General features: G+C 43.1%; 1 protein-coding gene across 1 annotated transcript; it reads left to right on the top strand.

The window, feature by feature from the left end:
- The first annotated feature begins 9,546 nt into the window (after positions 1-9,546).
- LOC107043740 lies at positions 9,547-10,152 on the top strand. Its single transcript, XM_015265353.1, has one exon. It carries the CDS (start codon positions 9,547-9,549, stop codon positions 10,150-10,152), a length of 606 nt encoding a protein of 201 aa, XP_015120839.1.
- Positions 10,153-25,413: the final 15,261 nt, after the last annotated feature.

Below are 25,413 nucleotides of genomic sequence, written 5' to 3'. Positions count from 1 at the left end.
TTTCTTTCCTCTTGATCAAAATAATAATAATAAAAAAACAGAAAATTGGAGCTGAGGAAATTTTATAGAAAATATCTCATAGAATAAGTTATATTAAAAAATCGCATTCCATTACCTTTTTCTGTAGAATATTTTCTATTGAACATTTGAATGGAATCAGTCAAAAACTAATAGAATCTTGATTGGAAATCCAATAGAATTGTCTAGCGAATTCGTTAGGATTTTCTATAAAATTTTTTCATATGTGTACTAGCCTCCTCGTGACTCCGTTCAATACGATCAATTCAGTTTAGAATTAAATCAATGTAATTAGATTCTGCATTTTCACACACGAAGAAAGTTTATAGAAACAATTGGTGCAATTGCTGGAATATTTTCTATAAAAAAAAAGAAATAAAATGAATATTGTCATTTCTTTCACTATTTCACACACTTTTAGCCTTTAAATGATTTTTTTTTCTCACTTCAATTTAAACTGCCAGCTGTTTTCTAGATAAAATGAGTTCTGAAATACGATGAGATATTGGTGTTAGAACATCACTGTTTCCCTCTAGCGATCAGGTGTATAACTTGAATGTGAATATGAAGAGGTTTAAAATTGGTAACACTGACAAAGAATATCTTTGTTTTCAAATTTTTCGGGGATGAGAATTGGAATTACGCATTATTAATTATGAGATGTTGTCGACAGGGGTTTGGTAAGACTTATATTGATTAGTTTTGTTCTATCTCGATTAGTGTTTACGAATACTTTACAGGGGTGACCTTGTGTTGTTTTTTGTCCGGTGTTTTTCACATATATTTGTCAGTGTGGATCGTGAAAATATCATTTCACATGAAGAATTACATGAAAAGTTGAAGAATTTCAATCCTTTCACGTCATTTTCTGATTTAATTGGAGACGATGCAAAGGCTATTCAATTTCTGGAGGAAATTCGTCTCATTCCCTCGATGGAATCTGTGCCACCCAAGTGTAAGAATTGCAATTTGCCCATGAAAGTTGAGGAAAACAAGCAGAAGAAATTAGGATGGATATGGCGTTGTTAGTTCATTCTTAAGCATTCTAGTTAAGTGGCGCGCTTCTGAAAATAATTCATTTTGTTGTGTGACCCACGCTTCGGTTTTTAAACGACGGCGTCTCGAGATTTCTGGAACATTCCCACCGTCCGAACGTCAAGACCTTGGTTTCCCATTGTTCTCGCGGAACCAAAACAAACCGAATAAAAGTGATATCCGAGTGAATATTTGTGACCTCGCGCCGACACATTGCCGAACACCCATAGACGTTGTGTTGTGTTGGTGACAAATAGAGACTACAACAACCTTTATTTTTCTCACAAATTTATTCCTCAAGTTTAATCGCGCTGTGAAGTAAAATTCATCGATTTTATTTCTCTCTGAAACAATATAAAATAAAATCAACATGGTAACAACAGCAGCTGACATCTAGACAACTCCCATTGTAATGACAGCAACGGCTACAATGAGGCCCAAACTCATCGCAAGGCCATTCGACGCGGACAAACCCGCGCTATGGTTCGCGCAGCTGGAGACACAGTTNACCTTTATTTTTCTCACAAATTTATTCCTCAAGTTTAATCGCGCTGTGAAGTAAAATTCATCGATTTTATTTCTCTCTGAAACAATATAAAATAAAATCAACATGGTAACAACAGCAGCTGACATCTAGACAACTCCCATTGTAATGACAGCAACGGCTACAATGAGGCCCAAACTCATCGCAAGGCCATTCGACGCGGACAAACCCGCGCTATGGTTCGCGCAGCTGGAGACACAGTTCGCTGACCTAGGATACGTCACCGAGTCAGCTAAGTACAACAAAACGGTACCGTTGATCGAGACTGCTTACGCGGCAGAAGTCTAACATTTAATTGTCTCCAGACCTGTAACAAATCCATACCATACTTTAAAAAACGAACTAATCAGATGTTTCACAAAATCCAGGACTGCGAACATCATCCAATTGCTCGACAGGGAGAGCATTGGGGATCGAACCCCGTCGAAACACCTGAGACATTTAAAAAGTCTTGTTCCAGGCATTGACGACGAGGTCCTGAAAACGCGCTGGTTGTCTCATCTCCCCGAGCAGACGCGAGCTACACTCGCCACCCAGGAGAACGCTTCTATTGATGATCTCGCGAAGCTAGCAGACAGGGTGCACGAGGTATTCAACCCGAACAGCGTCGCAGCAATCACCAGCTCGCCAGCCAACGCAGTCAACACGGCGCTCCTCGAGCGAATTGAGCAGCTGACGGCGGTGAGCAGCACTGCAGTCTGCTACCGGACTTGAGAAACGGAGCAATTATCGACAGCGCGACAGGCCTCCAATCGCACGGGCAGTCCGCGCGATTCCGCGCGACGTCTGTCAAGCTCCTCGAGATCAACGAGGATTCACCGTACGCGTCGATCCTCAAAGAGTTCCCAGCAATAACAAAACCGGGAGGATTGCTCAGAAAAGCGGAGCACTCCACCGTTCATCACATAAGGACAACACCAGGACCACCAATCTCCTGCAGAGCTCGCCGCCTAGCGCCGGATAAACGCAAAACCGCTCAAGCGGAGTTCTCCAGCATGCTGACGCTCGGAACCGCGAGGAGATCTGAAAGTCCCTGGGACTGGTTGCCCTAGCCCCTAAGGGCAACAACGGATGGAGGCCATGCGGTGATTACCGCGCACTCAACGACAGGACAATACCAGATAAGTATCCTGTTCGTTATCTAGAAGATTTTGCTGCCAACCTTCATGGCAAAACAATCTTTTCCACCATAGATTTGGTTGAAGCCTTTAACCAAATTACAGTGGCACGCGAAGACATCCAGAAGACGGCAATAATCACGCCATTTGGACTCTTCGAATTCCCATACATGACATTTGGCCTCAGAAACGCAGCTCAGACATTCCAACGTCTGATCGACGAGGTCACACGCGATCTACCATTTTTGTTCCCGTACATAGACGACATCTTGGTAGCATCGGGAAACGCGGAGCAACATCGCGAGCACCTAAGGATCCTCTTCCAACGGCTCCAGGACTACGGGCTGATAATCAACGTTGCCAAATCAGTCCTCGGACAGCCAGAGGTACTTTTCCTCGGACACGTGATCAACGCTCAAGGAATTAAACCCCCCAAGGATCGAGTCAACGCGATCCTGGAGTTTCACAAGGCCAACAACGGTTAAATCGCTACGCAGATACCTCGGAACTCTAAATTTCTACCGGTAGTTCATCAAGGGAGCAGCAGAAATCCTCGCCCCGCTGAACGCCGCGACTCAGGGGACGAGCGTCAAGGGAAAGCAACCAGTAGCCTGGTCTCCAGCCCTTGAAGAAGAATTCACGCGCAGCAAGCAAGCGCTAGCAGAAGCCCTGAGTTGAGAACTCTGTTGTCTCATCCAAATATCGAGGCAGAGTGGGCTATCTTCACAGACGCGTCGGATCACGCGATCGGCGCCGTTCTACAGCAGGAACACCACGGTTCCTGGCAGCCCTTAGCCTTCTTCAGCAAGAAACTTGGAATTTCTTCGCAGAAACACGCGGCTTACGACAGGGAATTGCAAGCAATCTACGAGGCAGTACTGCACTTCAGGCACATCTTTGAAGGACGACATGTGATAATTTTCACCGATCACAAACCGCTGACTCACACGTTCCAACAGAAACCGGAACGAGCTTCACCCTGACAATACAGGAGACTGAACTACATCGCCCGGTTTTCCACGGACATCAGATACGTCGCGGGCCCAGACAACGTCGTGGCAGACGCCCTACCACGAGTAGAGGAAATCACGACTGCCGTCACACCTCAGCAGCTGGTAGATCCCCAACGCGANGAAGGACGACATGTGATAATTTTCACCGATCACAAACCGCTGACTCACACGTTCCAACAGAAACCGGAACGAGCTTCACCCTGACAATACAGGAGACTGAACTACATCGCCCGGTTTTCCACGGACATCAGATACGTCGCGGGCCCAGACAACGTCGTGGCAGACGCCCTACCACGAGTAGAGGAAATCACGACTGCCGTCACACCTCAGCAGCTGGTAGATGCCCAACGCGACGATCAAGACCTCCGACAATTACTTCAGCGACCGGACGTGAACCGGCGACTGAACCGCTTACAACTCCCAGGAATGGACGAACCACTGTACTGTGATGTATCATCAGGTACCGTTCGCCCATACGTTCCTGCTCCGCTGAGACAACAGGTCTGCAGCTCACTGCACTCAATGGCTCATCCTGGACCCAAAGGCACGCGAAAACTCGTGACACAACGCTACGTGTGGCCTGGCATAAACAAAGACTGTGCCCAATGGACCAAACACTGCCTGGAGTGCCAGAAAAACAAGATAACGCGACACACGGTCACACCAATAGCTAACATCAAGACACCATCACGACGATTCGAACACATACACGTCGATTTAGTCTCCCTTCCTGCCTCAAAAGGACACAGCTGGTGCTTGACCATCGTCGACAGATTTACGCGATACCCAGAAGCAATTCCACTGATCGACTCGAGGATGCCAACAGTAGTCAACGCGATTCTTTATCACTGGATCGCGCGCTTCGGCATCCCCCTGAGAATTACATCTGACCAGGGCGGTCAATTCTTCTCAGACACCTTCAAGGAGCTTACGCGAATTCTGAGCACCGAGAGGTTGATGATGACGCCATTTCATCCTCAATCAAACGGCATGGTTGAGAGAATACATCGCCAACTGAAAACAGCACTGCGATGTCATGGCGAAGCTTGGTACGACGCACTTCCCCTGGTACTTCTAGGGTTGAGATCCGCGTGGAAAGAGGACCTTCAAACGACTCCCGCCGAGCTAACATACGGGGAACCGATCCGTCTACCCGGAGAATTCCTCATCCCATCGAACCAACAAGCAGCAGCACCGGAATTGGTGAGAAATCTACGCGAGCATTTCCGCAGGATCGCACCGACTCCCGCTGCACGTCAGGGTACACGTTCAACCTTCATCTTCAAGGATCTAGCGACGTGTACACATGTTTTTTTCCGCGATGACCACGTGCGAATGGCATACCGATCACCATACATCGGCCCATGCCGCGTAATCAGTCGTCATGACAAATACTTCATCATTTGGTAGCCTCAACAACAACAGAATCAGCCGCAGCCGAGCATGAGTACGGCGAACAGGACTCAGAGGCCGAGGAGACGCGTAAACTTCGCGAACAGACCGGCGATCCACGTCTATACTGTCTAAATTTCCTCATCAAAATTTTTTTTTCACCTGCTTATTACATTTCACCTGTTCTGAGATTAATTTTTTTCTGTTGCAGTGCTGAAAAAACTACCTTTTTTCACTTAAGCAGGGAAGTCATGTAGCGTCTCGCTACACACACCAACGCGTAACACACGCACGGATACGACAACGCTGAGAGACGACTGGACATCGGTGATATGATCGCGCTGTCACGCGCCCAGTATAAAATACCTCTCGCTCGCACCTATTGTCATGGCGTATCCAAATTNCATTTCACCTGTTCTGAGATTAATTGTTTTCTGTTGCAGTGCTGAAAAAACTACCTTTTTTCACTTAAGCAGGGAAGTCATGTAGCGTCTCGCTACACACACCAACGCGTAACACACGCACGGATACGACAACGCTGAGAGACGACTGGACATCGGTGATATGATCGCGCTGTCACGCGCCCAGTATAAAATACCTCTCGCTCGCACCTATTGTCATGGCGTATCCAAATTCCTGTCTTACGCGATTTAAGATAGTCAATAGAATTTAACACTGACCTCCGATTAGATCACTTTGATTATTCTTTCTCTTTTGTATATATATTCTAAACGTCTTGATTAAACTGTAGTTTAAATACTAATTACATTTGTTAGTGAATTGTTACGTCCCTCAACAACCTCAATTCCTACAGGGGAGGTGAGGATATGTTCACGGGAGCGAAAGGGGGTTGGGATGGGGGGGCGGAATGCTATGCAGACTTTACCTTCACGTGGTGCATTCTGGGTAACGCCAAAATAGTCTGCAAACTGTTTAGTCTTTAAAATTTTATCACTAAAACTGAAATGAGTTTCGTTATTATCAAAAAATCTGGATGAGTTTCGTCATTTTTCATTATTTATTTATCATATATGAGTTGGTAAAAATTAATTAACGATTCAATTTTAATTTTATGTTACATGTAGGCATAATAATGAAGAAATCGCTCTATAGATTATTGCATTATTTTAAATTTTTTTTCTCGAAAGAGTTTGTCAGAAAAATTGCATGTTTTCTTCAAAATTCTAGGAATATTTTTAAACTTAATTTGGTGTGAAACTCATTCTTCTCATTTTAGTGTTTTATATTACTTTGCTCCTGATGTTTTAATTTATTCATACTGGTTTTATGATGAATAGGTTATGAATATTATGACTATTTTTATGATTCAAATCGTCTGAAGAAATAAGACGAAAATATATACGGAAGAAACAGCAATTTTGGGCTGTGTAAGTGCGATATGTCGAGAATTATTCGAGATAGAATTTTTTCGGTATTTTTCCCGTGTTCCTCGTCCAAAATACTACGGGAATCAAGTGTCAAAATGCGGCGCCACGATAACCGGAATCTCCCCAAATTGATTCAGATCCCATCGTTATTTCACGGAGAATTGTCGAATTTGAATGAAATTAACGCTTTTTGGCATTTTTTCAGGAGTTTTATACAAATATCTAAAAAAACCGCTGTGTGGATTCTTCTCATAAACTAATCAGTTCTAAGTTACATTAACACGCATCGATTGAGAAAAGAAATTTTCGAATCGCTCCATTCAGTCACAAGATATCGTTGGACAAAATTTCTGTCACATACTTACATACACACACACACACAGACATGTCTTCAAAATCGTATCAGGATGATTCGAGAGACCGAGAAATATAAAGAAATCATGGAAATATCACATTCGATTTTCGGGGTCATTACAATAACTTCCTCCCTGCGAGTCGGGAAGTTAATAAGTAATTTCTCCGGGGAAATACCCATAGAAGGAAAGTTTCTTCGCAGATTCAATAACTGGGGTCATGCCACAGTGAATGCAGCGCACGCTATACGCAACGCTAGTNTACACACACACACACAGACATGTCTTCAAAATCGTATCAGGATGATTCGAGAGACCGAGAAATATAAAGAAATCATGGAAATATCACATTCGATTTTCGGGGTCATTACAATAACTTCCTCCCTGCGAGTCGGGAAGTTAATAAGTAATTTCTCCGGGGAAATACCCATAGAAGGAAAGTTTCTTCGCAGATTCAATAACTGGGGTCATGCCACAGTGAATGCAGCGCACGCTATACGCAACGCTAGTCATTGTCAGAAATATTCGGAAAACAGTTGGATAATCATTTCATGCGTTGCATGCGTCTAGCGTTGCATCCATTGTGGCATTACCTTTAGGGTGATTTCGCAAAGAACGCATTTGCAATTTAAGTCAGCTCAAACTTCAATCAAGTTTGAGTTAACCCCTCACGTACGGGCTCGGTATGTCATACCGACCCATGCAAAAANCATTTCATGCGTTGCATGCGTCTAGCGTTGCATCCATTGTGGCATTACCTTTAGGGTGATTTCGCAAAGAACGCATTTGCAATTTAAGTCAGCTCAAACTTCAATCAAGTTTGAGTTAACCCCTCACGTACGGGCTCGGTATGTCATACCGACCCATGCAAAAACGCACGGCTCTTTTCACAATTGAATATTTTCGAAACTATGGCCGATAATACAATCGGATTAATACCATTGGGAAGGTGAATACTGTAGCTTCAATTATATATTTTATTTATAATTTTTCATTCATCAGAAAATGTGGGATGCGAAGAGTATTGAGCATGTAGTAAACTTAGTATCAGAAAGGCCCCGTACGTGAGGAGTTAAACCCACTTTACTTGACCCACTTCAAAATTCTCTCAACTCCGAAGCTGACGTACTTGAAAATTTGCAACTTCAAAGTTTGACCCACTTCAAAAATTTTCCAACTTCAAAGTTGACCCACTTCAAATTTTTGTAACTTCTAAGTTAATCCACTCTAAAATTTTCCAACTTTCCTTTTTTTTTTAATTGCAAAATTCGAAAGTTTTATTTAAAAAACTCAACAATCACTGAGGCGATTTCGCTCAAAATCCAATGAGAATCAAGTTATATGGAGACGCATCGATTAAACAAAATTAATTCAAATCCCATCGTTACCTTAGGCAAAATGGTCGAATTTCTATGAAATTACCGCTTTTTGGCATTTTTTTACAAGTTTTATGCTGATAAATAAAAAACCACTGAGTCAATTGTTTTCATAAACTAATCAGTTCTAAGTTACATGAACACGCATCGTTTGAAGGAAGAAAAAAATCAATCGCTTCATTCGTTCAGGAGATATCGTTGGACAAAATTTTGGTCACATACGTACACACACACACACACACACTACAGACATGTCTTCACCAGGGATCCTTTCGGCGAGGAACGCCTTTACCCTCCGAGAGTTTTCGCAGGCTGGAAGGTCCTGCCACGTGGCGCGTCCCCAGGTGGTGAATGGGGGAATATAGGGTATCGACTAAATAAAATACGTCGGCGCTAACCAACACCTTCCGAGAAACCCAACTCTAAAAGAGGTGTGCAGGGTAGGCTCCCTGAAACACCCCCGGGTCAGGCTCCCGATAACAGCTAGTAGAAAAATGATGAGTGATGACTAAATTGAAAGTTCCCATGCGGGCATCCCTATTAAGGTAAATCCCGCCATCAGTTCTTCTGATGCTGGCTCCATGGATTGTGGGAGGAGCCAATCATCACATTCCTCAAAGGTGGACTCCTTGGCCTCACATGCTACAAGGGGAGAAGGGCCTCAGGCCCAACTCGAGAAGGAACGAATCCGTGAATGGGAGCAACTTGAGAAGCGCCTCATGAATTTGAACTCATTCATACAGGGAAGGCCAAACCTCCATAAGGAAATTAAAACCAGGATGTACACGGTCGTCGGTGATTTCGCGAAGCTCCGGCGCCGTGAAGAGGCATGGGCAAGGGATCAAAGGCCCAATACTGAGTAGTTGCAAGTGGGGGTGCAAGCACCTCTAGAAACTTCGCGTACCGGAACTACTCCGAAACGACAGTGAAAGACTTCGAAGTAGAAGAGACTGGTCGTGAAATTCGGAAAGGCAAGCGAAGGAAACGCAACCTAAAAAACTCACTGGGGACGGAAACTCGCGACCTGAAGAAGCCGAAGCAGCAGGCATCGACGGTAAAGGATTTGCCATCCCCCGAGCCGCCTGCCAAAACGCTGGACTGGACGAAGGTAAAAGGGAAGCGGGACAAAAGAGCCCAGAAGAAGGGAAAGAAGGCGGCATGGAAGCCAGCAGCTAGCCCGAACACGCTGATTGTCCGCCCTAGAGACAAGGGGAAGTATGCGGACATTCTCAACAAGGTGAAGAAAGATGAAACCTGCAATCAGGCCAGTGAATGCATCGATAGGATCTGACGTATAGCAACTGGGGACATGCTGATTATTCTGAGTAGGAAAACAATTGATGGAGCCCCCCAGTTGAGATCAGGCATCGCCGGTCTCCTCGGAGAGGAAGCAGAGGTGCTCAGTAAGGGGCCACTAGAAGACCTCGAGATTAAAGATCTTGACGAGGATGCTACGAAGAAGGACATCCTTGAAGCTCTGCAAAAAGCAGCTGGGGAGGAGTATGTAATAGCTCCTGAGGCCATCAAGTCTTTGCGTAACGCATATGGAGGAACCCTGACTGCCTCAGTGACACTTGCAGCAACTACCGCGAAAAAGATCCTGGGAGAGCACGGTAAGATTAGGATAGGCTGGGTCAACTGCCGTATCAGGAGAGTGGAGAGACCAATAAAGTGCTTCAAGTACTGGCACTATGGTCACCTCGCCACGAAATGTAGGAGTACAGTCAACCGATCAAAACTTTGCGTGAAGTGTGCAGAGGATGGTCACAAAGCAAAGGATTGCAAGAAGGAGCCATGGTATGCCCTGTGCACTGAGAATGACAATTCAGAGAATTGTGCCCACATTGCTGGTAGCGGTAGATGCCCAGCATATAAGGAGGCATTCCAGAAGCTCAGTAATAAAAGGCAATCATAAACGAGTGAGCGACAAGGTGCTACAGCTCAACCTTAACCACTGGGGGGACGCACACGATTTGCTCATGCAAACTGTGCAGAAGCTGAAGCCTGACCTTGTCATCATCTCGGAGCAACATCGACATCTTGGTACTCAATCCTGGATTACTGATGCCAGCAGAAAGGCTGTAATTTGGGCCTGTGGGAGTCGGTCATTCCAGAGCACGATCAGTGGTAGTATGCAAAATGACTTCGTAATGGCTAAGGTTGACGGAATTTATTTCTACAGCTGCTACGCTCCACCGAGCCTTTCCATGGGCGAATTCACGGACTTCCTAGATAGACTTACTGAGGATGCGAAGCAGCACTTTCCCGTGCCAATAGCCGGGCACTTCAACGCTTGGGCTGTCGATTGGGGAAGTAAGGAGACAAATCTCAGAGGGCAAGTCTTAGTAGAAGCCATCGCAGCGTTGGACGTAGTTCTGCTTAACAGTGGTGACGAACCGACCTTCACGAGAAGAGAGGCAAGCTCAATTGTGGACCTTACCTTCGTGAGCAGCACTCTTGCAAAGGGAACTGCTCATGGAGAGTAGCTGATATCTACACCGCTAGCGACCAAAAGAAGAGTTGATGGAAGCTTGCAATAGAGTGGGAAACACCAAGGCCCCTGGTCTCGATGGAATCCCTAATATCGCACTGAAGTCAGCTATTCACACGATACCGGAGCTGTTCTTGGATGTATACAACGAGTGCCTAAGGGAAGGCACTTTTCCTGCCACGTGGAAGAAGCAGAGACTAGTACTACTCCCGAAAGGGAAAAAACCGCCGGACGACCCTTCATCATACCGTCCACTCTGCATGCTCGATACCGCTGGCAAGATTCTCGAGCGTATCATCCATCAACGAATAGAAGCAGCAGTCGAACCCCTATGGGCCGACAACCAATATGGGTTCCGGAAAGGTCGATCCACTCTAGACGCTATCAGCCTCGTCGTGAACACCGCCAGGGACGCGATCGCAGGAGAAAGATGGCTGAATGGCACGAAGAAGTATTGTCTAGTGGCGACATTAGACATCAAGAACGCTTTCAACTCGGCCAGGTCGGACCGTATCATGGAGGCTCTTGCGAAGTTCAACGTACCACGGTACTTACACAGAATAGTCGGCAGCTATTTCACTGAAAGAGTTCTTAAGTACGATACGGAGTGTGGCCCCAAGGAGTACAGAGTCACCGGAGGTGTATCTCAAGGCTCAGTACTAGGTTCCCTGCTGTGGAATATCATGTATGATGGGCTGCTGAAGCTGGAATTGCCGCGGGAAAGTAAACTAATGGCATTTGCAGACGACGTGGCGATATTCATCGTGGAGAAATACCTGAAAGAGATCAATTTCATCTTTGACAGAACGTTTGAGACGATCCGCCGCTGGATGGACACTGTAAGCTTGGGCCTGGCGGAGCATAAGACGGAAGCCGTGCTGATCACAAGCGGGAAGAAAATAGAGGCCATCACGCTGCAGGTCGGATCTTGTGGAATTACTTCCCAACCATTCATCCGATATTTGGGGGTGATGATCGATGCCCGACTCAGTTTCAAGCAGGAAGCGGAGCACGTGGGTGCCAAGGCATCTGACGTTAGATCCACCTTATCACGTCTCATGCCCAACATCGGGGGACCCAAGCAAAGAAGAAGAGCGCTGTTGTCTTCAGTGATAACCTCGGTGCTCACATATGCTATTTCCATTTGGGGGGATCTACTCCAGCTGCAGGAAGCGCGACGTAAGATCGCACCAGTCTATCGACTCAGTGCCCTTAGAGTCGCATACCAGACGGTTTCTGAGGACGCAGTGTGTGTCATCGCAGGAATGTTGCCGATAGAAGTACTGGCTGAGGAGCGGAAAGCCCTGTATAAGCGTAAGGGATCCGAAGCGTTGAGTCCCGAGGAGTTGACGTCCGAAGAGAGGCGAAACAGCTTGAGGCGGTGGCAGCTGAAATGGGAGAACTCTACCAAAAGGAAATGGACCCACCGTCTGATACCGAAGGTGGATGTCTGGCTGAACCGTAATCATGGAGAGGTCAATTATTATCTCACACAGATGCTGTTGGGTATTTCCGGGCTTATCTTCATAAATTGAAACATGAGGATTCCGCGCAGTGCCCGGTCTGCACAGAATATGACGAACATTCGGAGCATGTGTTTTTGCCCCCGTTTCAGTGAGAGCAGGCGTACCTGGAAATCAGCCCTGGAAAGGGAAGTCTGGCCTGAGAACCTGGTGGAAGCTATGCTGTCATCGCAGGCAGCCTGGGACGTAACGAGCAACTTCGCGGCGGAAGTCATGAAGGAGCTAAGGAACGAGGAACGAAAGCGCAAGGCTTCAGTTGAGGTGAGAAATCTTTTTGGAACCTCCTAATCACACACATCTTTGCAGGTTAGGGGGACGTACATAAGACGAAGGTGGAAGAGCAAACAGCTGAGACCTCCCTCGCGAAGTAATACTTAACGGTCGTGCCGCGAGGGATTTGGGTATGGACGATTCGAGGTAAACAGAAGAAAACGGGGATTTTACTGGGTAAAAATCCCAGATCTGGTTTTCAACATCACTTTACCAGAATCTTTTAGATTTTCCCTAAACCTCTAAAAAAAAAACAAAAAACAAACGTCTTCAAAAATGTATCAGGATGATTCCGGAGGTTGAGAAATATGGAGAAATAATCGAAATTCCACATTCGATTTTCGGGGTTATTACAATAACTTTCTCCCTTTGGGTCGGGAAGTTAAAAGTTGATAGAAAAAAACTACATTTAAAAAAATTTGCGATTCAAGTCGTCATTTTTTTGAGAACTTCTGTCCCCCACTGTAGGATCGCTCACATACAGGGTGTCCCATAGGAATGTGTGAAAACTAAACTCATCTGCCGACTCATCCAAAATAACCTTGACGCTCTACGTTTGTGTTACATTTACTAGGCGCTAGTCAGTTTTATTCCAACTGTGGCAGCAGCCTTAGTTTGTTAGCAGTAATGAGTGATTTGACAATTCAAGAAAAAAGATATCTCATCGAGTGCTTCTATTCGAGAAGGAAAAAATACTTTGAAGCTTTTAGGGGTTTCGTACTAAAATTGGATCCAAACGAGTTGCTAGCGAAACCACTTTGAGGAGGTTAGAATACATTTTCTTTCATATTGATTGTGTGACACAACAAAACACATTGCAGATTTTCGTAGAAATCCCGTTGGTTTCTAGGCATGATAATATTCTTTTTCTAGAATGATTGAAAATTTCGAGGAATACGGCACTTTGAATGATCGTAACCCAACTCGTCCATTCGAAGAGCCGCTCAAGATTTAAAATTGAGCAAATCAACGTTGCATCGCATCCTCCACGTTTTTTTTAAACTTGATCCATATAAAATATTGATGTGTCAGCGTTTGACAGAGTTGGCGATTTTGAGACGAAAGGAATTTTGTGAAAGAATGACACAAATGTTCGAAAATGGCGAGCTACATGAAACAGCAATTGTTTTTTTTGACAAGGCACACTTTTGGCTAGACAACTACGTGAACAAAAATAATTTCAGATTTTGGGGATCTGAAAAACCTAATTTTTTGGTTACGAAATCTGCTCATCCACAGAAAGTCACTGTTTGGGCTGCTCTCTCCATGAAGGATGTCTCTACATTTTTTCGAATCTACCGTTACCGGGAATGAGTACAAAAGAATGTTAGAAACCAAATTCTTCCCTCATGCGAGAAAAAGAGGGCTTGTCAATGGGTTTTATTTTATGCAGGATGAAGCAGCTCCCCACCGTACTCACGAAGTTTTTGAAATTCTTAATACAGTTTATCGCGGTCGAGTTCTTGGTTTGGTATATCCAAAATTTTGTGAAGGGGGAATAGATTGGCCACCCTATTCACTAGATTTGAATCCGTGTGATAATTTCCTGTGGGGTTACATAAAAGATTCTTGTTACGCAAGCAAGCCAAAAATAATCAAAAATCTGATAAACAACATTAAAAAGACTGTTCACGGTATTCCACAGGAAACATTAGAACGTGTATTCCACGGTTTTAGGAAACGTTTGGATTATTGCGCCCGTGTTGATGGCTCTCATTTCGAAAACATTTACTATTAATCGCAGTTGTCACGTACAATTTTTGTAAGCTACTATTTTTGTTGGGTGAATTACATGTTTCAATAATGAGTATACGGTGAAATAAAAATGACAACTCTCCTGTATCAGGAACTGTATTCCTTCTCTTTTTCCCTGTTTCCAGTAAAAAAAAATAATCAAACAGTTTTCACACATTCCCATGGGACACCCTGTACATACGGACATCATCTAGTTACGAGTTTAGTTCCGAGTAAATCGAAATTTGGTCAACATTTAACACCAATTTAAATTTGCAGGTTAGTTCGAAGTTTAATGAGGGTTTTATTCAATGTTAATCAGGATTTCACCAAGGCTTAAACGTGAGTTGGTTAGGATATAAACCAGATTTAACCCGAGTTTAACGGTGTCCGCCTAAAATTCCTTTGGAAAAAATTCCTTCTGAACTAATCATTTTGAAAAAAATTACTTGGCAAATAATTACTTTGGAAAGAAAAATTGACAAAACAAACTATGGAAATATTTTCTGTTATATTTGTTAAATATTCTTTTAGGTAACTATGGGATTTTCGGAGAGATTATGCTGTCCAAAACAAGTTTATCCCATGGTTCTGGGAAAGAATTATTGCATGAGGCATTTTTACAGGAGAAAATATTGCATGAAAAAATTATCTCTATTATTATTGTAATTGGGAATTTTTCCCCAACGAATTTTGTGCGGGTTTAACGTGGAGTAAATGGAGATTTAGTCGAGAGCAAATATGGATAAAACTGACCTATGAACATAATAATAATAATAATAACGGATGAGTTTCGTAGAAGTTCGTTAAATAACAAGCTGATAACACTATTGTGCAACTTAATAAATAATAATGTTATTTCCACCATCTTTTCACATCATCGAGGAAGCACGGAAACAAACTTTTTGAGCCGTAATCTAATTGATATTGCTGATCATTTTTTTTCGTGTCACGGGACCTGAAAATTAATATACACACCTCGCCATGGAAAACATATCACACTCTCCCACATGCTTGCCATCCTCGCCTTCGCCTCGGAAGGGAATCTTGCATTTGGCGGACGGTGATCTGTTTTCCAAGGCTCGCGCATGTAATGTACTATAAGTGATAGTAATGTACCATCAGTTTATGACGAAAAAGTTGAAAAAACTCGCAAACAATATGCTATGACTTCACCTTTGAGTGGTGGCACAATGGAGGGAAGGCCGCGTTTTTTCGATTTTTTTTTCTCACATGAAAATCCCGTAAGTAAAAAATTTTGAAAAAATTGTATTCCTATTCTCAATTAAATCGAACGCATTGACAATTTTTTTAGTCCATACTCGTAACAATCAATTATTGAAATCTTTTGAACACGCGGCTCACAGAAAATCCGTGCGTTTAACCTTTAAATGTCAAAAAATTGTACGTAATGAAATTGAATTCTAGAATTATTGGTGGACTATTTTTCTTTAATATCCCCATTGCTTGTTGATTCAAAGGTGAAAATTACCCGTAAACTACAAATCAATGATTTTTTCTAACTTTTTTTTCTCACAAGATAAAATACACGGGGCTGCGAATTCTATTCTATTCTATTCCTTAGTTGACTATATCCCTTCCAATAGGTTAGGAGCAAGTGTCGATGTTTTCTCTTTCTTTCTTTTTTCCCCTTCTATCCAATGTTCCGAGAGGTACTCAAATTCAGCATAACTTCCGATTTTGCTTTTTAAATTGTTGTTTGAGATACTGTCCGATGAATGGAGAAAGTCTCCCCCAACTCCAGACAAATTTTCTCTTTGTTTTTTCCGGTCACTTCCAGCTCTGGTTCCTTATCAACATGAAGCACTTCTCCCCCCTCTCAACAGGGCTGCGAATCGTCCACCGTGCGACAAGTAACGTTCGGTGGAGAGCTGCGACCACTCAAGGGTTAACAACGTACAACGAATGGTACGATTCTCCTCGTTTTGATTGAATCGTTGAGAATTGGCATAGACGCATAGACATAATACCTAGACCGCGCATTCGCCATATCCCCTATGCAACACAGATCTGGGGAATTAAGACAGAGAAAGAGAGAATCACGGTCCCTACCCTTCTCTGTCTAACAGTCCTGTGGAGGGGAGGCTAGTTATGGCTGATTGGTAGATTGGAATTAGTAAAAGGGAAAAGAGTGGGAAGGCATGGGAGGTTCATGGGAAGTACAAGCGAGGTCAAAGAGGATAAAATAAATAAATGAAATTCTCCATCCATCAACCCCCGTTTCATCCCTTAATCTCTGTAATAAAAAAATAAAAACTGCGACTATATCTGGCGCTGAGGGAAGCCAAAACCAAACTGCTACTTTTTCACTCTATATCGTAGTTCAATTGCTATATCATTTTTGCTGGACATCGTCTTTTGTTTCGGAAGCCCGACGTTTTCTGCGAATTCTCGAGGCGTCAAAAATGTAAACAACCGAAAAGAATCGAAAAATAACCGTTGCAAATGCTCAGTTGTATTTTTACTCTGGTGAGAAACACATCGGCTCAAAATAGTGGTTCAATTTCTTAACGTAATCTTGCGATTATCAATCAATTTTTGGAGGTGTATGGCGTCTTGTGTTAATTAGTGCATTAGTGAATTAACGATGCCGTCGTGTAGTAGTTGCGTTTATCGTGAATGTGAAAACAATTCGCGCAACAACAAGAATGTGATTTTCCACCGCGTGAAGTAATTTACTTATATTTGCTTGGACAATAGGGCCCCAAAAATTGCTAAAAATGTAAGTCATGGGAGATGTTCGAGGGGGAAGAAAGGGGAAGAAAAATATCAGGGGAGTGAAAAGGCTCATGAGGGGGAAGGAAAATATCACGAGTGTAACGAGGATCACGGAGGGAAGTTATATTTTCACGAGGGACAAGCTGACGAGGGTTACGAAGCTCACAAGGGGCGGGGGAATATAACGAGAGAGGAGGCTCACAAGGGGGAGGAAAAATCTCACGAGGATTACAAGGCTTATGAGAGGCAACTGAAATTTTACGAAGGATAAGCTTATGAGAGTCACGGGGCTCCCGAGGGGGAGGAAATATATAACGAGGGGAAAGACAGCCATGAGAGGGAGGAAAAATTTCTGGCGACCCTTGTGGAATTTTTACTCCCCCTTGTGAGCCTCGTTATACTCGTGATATTTTCCCTCCCCCTCATGAGCCTCGTAACCCTCGTGAGCTTGTCCCTCGTAAAAATATCACTTCTCTCCATGATCCTCGTAACATTCGTGATGTTTTCCCTCCCCCTTATGAGCCTCTTCACTCTCCTTATATTTTTCCTATCCCTCGTGTGTCTCGTGGCTCTCGTTAGCTTGTCCCTCGTAAAATTTCAACTCGCCCTCATAAGCATTGTAACCCTCGCGAAATTTTTTCTCCCCTCGTAAGCTTCGTAACCTTCGCGAAATTTTTCATCCCACTCGTAAGCTTCGTAATCTTCGTGAAATTTATTCTCCCCCTCGTGAGCTTCGTGGTCCTCGTAAGCTCGTCCCTCGTCAAATTTTGACTTCTAACTGCCAGAGCAGTGACACTGAATAGGGTTTAGGGGGAGGAGGATCATGAAATTCCAGAATTTCAGCTAAAAAAGTAGGGGAGAGAAGGGGAAAATGGCCGCTTTTCAATTGTCAATAACTCGTGAAGGGCAGAGTGAAAATTCTATTTTTTTCCATTTTCAAGCTGATTTTTTTAAATTTAAGCTGAGCCCTGATCCATCCAAATGGATCATTCAATCGAGAGATACCCACTATCAAAGATGCGCCGTTTTACCCTACTCTGCCCCATTCTTCGAATGTTCGTCCATTTTCCGTCCATTCTCCGCAAGTTGCTCCCAGCCAGCTACGAGAGCGTCGCATTTGTTCCGCTCATTTCAAGGACTCCGATTTTATTTTTATCGGACCATCGAAAAAGAAGCGGGTCAAAAACGGGACGACACCGTTAAATGTAAGAAACACAGAAGGAAATACCATTCCAGCTTTATCGGATGATAATTCCAATAGCTGTCAGAATGTGAGTTCTGCTCTCCGGGAAGAGCAGCGCAATGCTCATTCTGACAACATGAGCTTTATCGAAGCAGAAGCGTTGAAGCGAGAATTGAACGAAGTATACGCGAAACTCGAAAATCAAAATTCAGAACTCGAAAATCAACGCATAGAACTAAAAAAACAAAGCGTAGAACTCGAGAAACAGCGCGCAAAATACCGCAAACAACGCGCACTTTAGTATATACAACGAAAAAAGATTAAACTTTTACCCAAGAAGAAACCCAAGAAATTATCGATAGATAAAATCATTGAAGCTGCCGACCAGCATTTAAATGATGAGGAGCTCCGTGAGGTTAAAATGACCCTTCGACATTCGCGACAGCGTTCGTGGGTGCAAGATGAGCAGGAACTCGCGGTACAGATTTATGCTCGGGGACCTAGATTTTATCGGTTTTTAAGAAAGAAAAAGGTGGTTAAGTTACCGTGCCTTACCTTAGTTAGAAAATGGATGAACGAGACAATAATTCCTCCGGGATTCAATTCAGACGTTTTCGCAAAATTAATGAAAAAAGTAAAAAATCTGAAGGATTTTGAAACAGAATATGTACTCATGTGGGATGAAATGTCGATAAGGGAATTATTAGAATGACTCGCGTTTAGATTGCGTAACGGGTTTCGAGGATTTGGGGGAATATGGCAGATCAAATAAGATCGGCAACCACGCGTTAGGATTTGTTATTCGGGGAATACGATCAGATTGAAAACAACCGATTGGTTATTTCATTTCCAATGATACCGTTCGCAGTGAAATCCTTAAGTGCATGATTGATGAGGCTATACGGGATGTCTTCAATGTTGGTCTTCGAATAAGACTCTGTGTGTGCGATCAAGCACCAACGAATTCAAGCGCGATACGCGGTCTATTCACGAAACCTCCTGGAAAAGCTGGCGTGACTTCACAGGAGGATACACCTTATTATTTGTTCGAAGGTCATAAAATCTACTTCACGTTCGATGTTCCTCATTTTCTTAAAGGACTATGGAATAATCTCTTCATGAACGATTATTTGCTTCCGCAGGCAAATTCTCGCTCTGATTCAAGCCCTCACGAAGACGAAGGAAGGCTTCCTGACGGGATACGTATTTTTTCCGATGAAGAAATCCTTCCTGATGGACAAGGCACTATTTTCGAAGAAGAGATGTTCCTTAAAGAGGAAGGAATTCTTTTCGACGAAGATATGTTTCCTGGAGAGGAGGGTATTCCTTCTGACCAAGATTGGCTAGTCTCGGACATGGAGAGTGAAATACCGACAGTAAAAATTTCTTGGGCGGCAATAAGAGAGCATCGCGATTTAGAGAGAATATGTGTTGTTCGAGCAGCTCCGAAACTGAGCAACAGACATGTTCACCTTAATCGCTTTTCGAAAATGAATGTTTTAATGGTGGTACAAATTTTTAGTCATTGAGTAGCACAAGCTCTGTGCACCGGTCACCTGACTAGTGAATTGAAACATCAATCGTGTTCTCCAACTGCAGATTTCATCGAGAAAGTTAATAGACTATTTAATTGCCTCAATGCACAAACTCCTCACGATTCGAATCCATACCGACGTGGGTTATCGGTTAACGACACGCGTGTAGAAAATAGTTTGAACACAGCTCTAGATTGGCTCGGTAAATTGAAGGTTAAGGATGGAAAAAACCCTCCCGCATTTAAAAATTTTGTATTTACGATCAGATTCATTCTAGCTTTATGGAACGATCTCCAAGAAGGTGTACCGTATCTTCTGACTGGGCATCTTCGGACTGGGCATCAACCAAGATCCTATAGAAAATTTGTTTGGTTATTGGCGTTCTCAGTGGGGTAATAACGTAAATCCGTCGGCCAGACAGATCCGATTTTGCGCGCAACGATCTATGTTTCTCGAAGCTGTCATCGAGCTGATCAGGCTACTTGTTTATTGAGCGATGGAGTAACAACGTCGAGTGTGATGAGTACGCCATTATTCAATAAACAAGATGACGGAAATGAAGCTTTACCAACTCCAGATGACACGGAAGGCGATTTCGAGTTCGAACCGGTTCAAGTAACGATGGACGATATTAAAAATTCAGGCGAACGCGCTTCCCCTAAGGAAAATTCAATTCGATACGTAGCTGGTTCTATCGCACAGAAATGTTATAAGAAATTCCAATGCGAGAATTGTCAATATTTCATGGCAAAGGGTAGCAAGCAAATCGATATTGCGAATCAAACGTTGATATTCTGGAGACTTTACGATAGTAAAAAGGAGGACATTTCGGGAAGTTGAACGTTTCGACAACCGAGTTCAATCACGTGATTTCCGCGACGTTTAAAATATTTGAGAGTACAATCAAGCCAAATCTTCATAATAAAAAGCTCCGGGGTCATTTTCATAATATTTTCACTCAATGGCTTGAGCACGAATATCCTCCGTGGATTACAAAAGTCGCGGAAACACCTTGCGCGGATCATCGGGAGTTTTGCATAAACTTTTTGAGTCGGTGTATAGTTTATTATAATTTGGGATGCACCCAAAGGGAAATCGAGGAAATCAAGAAAAGATCCTAAGCTGCATCCTAAACTTAAGCTTTTCAAACATCGGTAAAAGCTGGGGGTCGCGGGATTTACAGAGGAATTTCTCATTGGTGGATACATGAGAAATTCGTCTGTGGAATTCCATATTTAAGTTTTCATCTGTGTTTCATACATTTTTGTATGAATCTGGATATATTGATATGTATATACAGTATGCACGGAGAGAAATACTAGTCGTGGCGCGTCGGATGGGTGAGTAATTTTGGCGGAACAGATCGTAAAATTTACGTGACGATTGATATTTTTTATTTAAGTTTACTTCGGTCCCAGATTACGATTCGAAACGTACCGTGAGTGTCTCAGTTATGGGACGTTTAAGGAAAATTCCCAAGGCAATCGCCAATAACTATTCTTCTTCTGGTCAAATCTCGATTCCAAACGTAAAAAAATGATCCCTCATCCTTCCCTGACATAAAAGTGGCCGAATTTGTTACAAATTGCAATGATCATAATAAATATTAATGAAAACTCATCGAAGCTCCCGTGACCCAGTTCTGGGACGCTCGAAATCACCCCTGTCAGGTTGCTGAACGCCACGGACCTAATTCTTGAACGGAGTCATTTTCAGGAGACTAATTGATTGAAATTCATTGTCAGGATTTCTTTACTGGACGTTTATTATCATGTTAACAGTGATAAACTATCACAAACAACAAAATAGAGTTAAAATAAAGAAACAAGACGTCTTAACTTTCTCCAAGTCCTCATTTGTATAGTTCGATGTTTTTGGTTGTTTATTTTTAGACCTAGGATTGGATAAAAAGTAATAATATCCATTACTCAATTTTTTTCTAATAAATAAAGGTAAAAATATTTGTCGGAGAATACTGTTTCACAGTAGTGGAGCGGCTGACAGGAGAGAGTATTGAGATTAACTAATCGGAAAATACCCGTTCCGCAACTCAGCCAACCTCGAGTTTGGTTGACCCAATCCTGAGATTTGCTATTTCCTCCATAAATAATTAATATTTATATTTTTTTGACACATTAGATTAATCCAGAAGAGTCCTTTAGGTACTGGAAATAATTAAAAATCAATTATTTACTTACATTTTCGTGTATAACCCTTACGCAGTGTCGAGGAATTTTACCACTCATTCACAATGGAATCTCCCGTTAGGAGATACACCATGAATGCTGATACATCAATTGATTATTAAAAAGTGAATAAGACTCGTAAAATATGGGAAAAGAGCACTATTTATTGAGGAAATACTTTACTATCCGGTGACAAAAAAATAATGGACGCTGATGACTAGGGAATTTGAGAAATATGAAATTTCATCGCCAGAGCGGTCTGCGTTCAGCGAAGAGGACCTGTTCCGCGACTGGGACACTCACGGTAATTCTTATGTTTTTTTTTTGATAATTTTTATTGAGTATTTCTCTCCGTGTGAGTAAATGTGTAAATGTATTCTGAATTCTTCAGTAAAAATAACAGAAAATTTCTGTCCCACCCTCCCCCTCCCTCGTGTATCCTACCCCTCCCGGTGGAAGATGCCTCACCACCTTCTCGCGGTTTCCACTGAACAATGGTAGCGAATCTGTGTTCCATATCATTGACTGAGAGTGAGGCAAACCTCAGTTTTAATTTTTTTATTACAGAGATTAAGGGATGAAACGGGGGTTGATGGATGAAGAATTTCATTCTCCATCGAACAGCGTTGGTTTCATTCCTTAATGTTAATTAGGAGGGGAGAGACGCGTTTTTAATTGGCGGGCGAATTATCGGGAGTCACTTTGCGCCAAGAAACCATTAGGTTTCTTGCAGCGCTTTGACTTTCGTCGCCATTTTCATTTTTTCATTACAGAGATTAAGGGATGAAATGAGGGTTGATGGATGAAGAATTTCATTCTCCATCGAACAGCGTTGGTTTCATTCCTTAATGCTAATTAGGAGGGGAGAGACGATTTTTTAATTAGCGGGCGAATTATCGGGAGTTACTTTGCACCGAGAAACCATTAGGTTTCTTGCAGCGCTTTGACTTCTGTGGCAGTTTTTATTTTTTTATTACAGAGATCAAGGGATGAAATGGGAGTTGATTGATGGAGAATTTCATTCTCCATCGAACAGCGTTGGTTTCATTCCTTAATGTTAATTAGGAGGGGAGAGACGATTTTTTAATTATCGGCGAATTATCGGAAGTCACTCTGCGCCGAGAAACCATTAGGTTTCTTATAGCGCTGTGACTTTCGTCGCAGTTTTTATTTTTTTATTACAGAGATTAAGGGATGAAACGGGGATGGATGGATGGAGAATTAAATTCTCCAATGAACAGTGTTGGTTTCATCCTTTAATATTAATTAGCGGGCGAATGAATCAACTGAAAAACATAAAGAGAACATTGAGGACAAGGAGGACACAAGTTCCCCTCCGAATCTATCCCTGTGACAGCGGGACTGCTATATACTGCCGAGTTACCTGTGGCGCCTTCCCTTCGTTGGGGTGATACTAATTCTGGCTTGGGGCCGCCTGAACCCCGAGATCTGAGCCTCTACTTTAGTCTATTCTCTTTGAGCGAGGTAGGCAGAAAATGACACAAATGGAAATATTCAGGTGTAAAAAATAGTCATGTTTTCTATTTATTGATGGAATATCAACGTTGGCATGACCTCCCCTCCCATGAGAGTACGATTGTCGAATGTAAAAAATCCCTTGGGGAAATCAATTTGATACGAGCTTAAGGAGAGACCCAAGTGAAATTTGAAACTCTTCGGTTGATGGAAATAACTATTGAGCGACTCTTGACATATCATGGAGTACCTAAAAATAAAGAAACATTCTCTACCCAACCCATTTTACCCCATATATCGAAGGAAAACGACGTTTTTCGTGTTTTTGGCTTCAAAATGCCCCTCGCACCACAATTTTCATCTGATTCAAACTTTTCTTTTTTCAAAAAGTTCGTTAGATTTCATAGAATAAAAAATAGGTATTTTTTCAAATTTCAAATACGAAATTTTTGTTAGTTTTTCAGGTCCCCCCTGATATAGGAAAAGTCGCTCAACACTTAATTTTATCAATTGAAGAGTTCTGAAATTCACCTGAATCCCCCTTAGATGTGCCATTGTTTTTTGTTCAGGCCTTGATACGTACACAGATCTGTTACCTTCTTTCGGAGATGTCAATGTTTGATGGATTTTTTTTTAGATTTGCGAAGAATAGAATAGAATAGAATAGAAAATGTGCGGCTGGTCACTTGAAGCGCCCAGAGTCACCTAAATCATACGATCTTTTATAACTTCCGCCTTAGTTTCGGTCAGTCACACAGCCCCAGCCCTGTGTTTCTCACTAGGCTAATAAGGCGGGTGACAGCCGCTTGTTGTAAGTCCTCTGGTTCCAGGAAAGCCTGGCCCCAGATTTTATAGCGACGGAGTGCTAATAGGGGGCATTCACATAAAATGTGGATGACGCCCTCCTTATCGCCTCCGCACAGTCTGCAGTTTTCTTGTTCTGCAAGTTTCATCTTGAACAGATGAGCTCTGAGAGCTGTATAACCCGTAAGGAGCCCTACTGCTACCCTCAGATCCCCTCTGTGCAGCTCCAGAAGGTTTCTGGTTCTAACTCTTAGTTGCCCTCTCATAAGCAGTTTCGCTTGTCTGCAGGTCGCAACTTTCTCCCAACGCCTGACATGATCCCGCTGGNCCTGCGATCTTATTGGACAACTTCAGGCATTTAATCCAAATTATTAACATCATTATTATATCAGTTTTTTTTTCTCTCCTTTTTCCTTTTCTTTCGGGAAAAGTTTATTTTATTGCAATCCGTTATTTGCTAACGGCTTTAATCGATTCTATCGATTTTCTCATCGAGGGTTACTCATTGAGGTTAACTAATTTCTCCGAATTTACATCGGACTTTTTCCAATCTCCGTATTGGTCAAGTTTTCCCTACTCCAAATAAAAATTTCTTGGGCTTATATAATAATTTCCGATTCTTGATCGGTCTAAAGAAAAATGGGCGACCGAAAGTCGAACGATCCCACTCCACCTCTTAACGAGGATGGAACTTCTGGGGAACCATCTACGGGTGAGCTTCCCCAGAGCAACAGATCCACTACCCGTGGTGCACTTTCCGGNTAACCTCTGGGATCGCTACCTGCGACCAATCCGTCCAAACCGATGGCCCAGCTGTGGAGACTCTCATACCCCCCAAAAGGAAATACACGAGAAGGACCACAGTCCCCACCGCGAACCCAAAGGTAAAGGTTACGCGGTGCGGGTCCACTAGGAGTGAGACTGTTTCCGACATCGATACTTCCGATGCGGCTTCCGTTTCCTCGGCGTCCAGTCACGGATCCATCCGAGTCGTTGGCACGAAAGATCCAAACTTGCTTAACCAAGGTGGCACTCCAGACGAAGAGGCAATCGCTCTGGCCTATAATCGCATCCGCTTGGGGAATGTCCCAACCGAGAGGCGCACTCCCCAGGGAGTACATCCAGGGATTAACCCTGAGTTCCTTCTCCAGCCACCAATGTGGTCTGGCCAAAATCCGCAGCAACAAGGATATTATCCTTTTGCCGCAGGAAATCCCCAACCCTCGGGGCTACCC

Source organism: Diachasma alloeum, unplaced genomic scaffold (genome assembly GCF_001412515.2).
Source record: "Diachasma alloeum isolate Michigan unplaced genomic scaffold, Dall2.0 Dall_scaffold_00623, whole genome shotgun sequence".
NCBI classification, from domain to species: Eukaryota; Metazoa; Arthropoda; class Insecta; order Hymenoptera; family Braconidae; genus Diachasma; species Diachasma alloeum.
The sequence above is the reverse complement of the archived record's forward strand: the minus strand, read 5'-3'. Positions and strand labels throughout refer to the sequence as shown.

What these genes read in the sequence shown, in the direction of transcription:
- LOC107043740 (XM_015265353.1), top strand. Translation starts at nt 9,547, where the DNA reads ATGCTGATTATTCTGAGTAGGAAAACAATTGATGGAGCCCCCCAGTTG.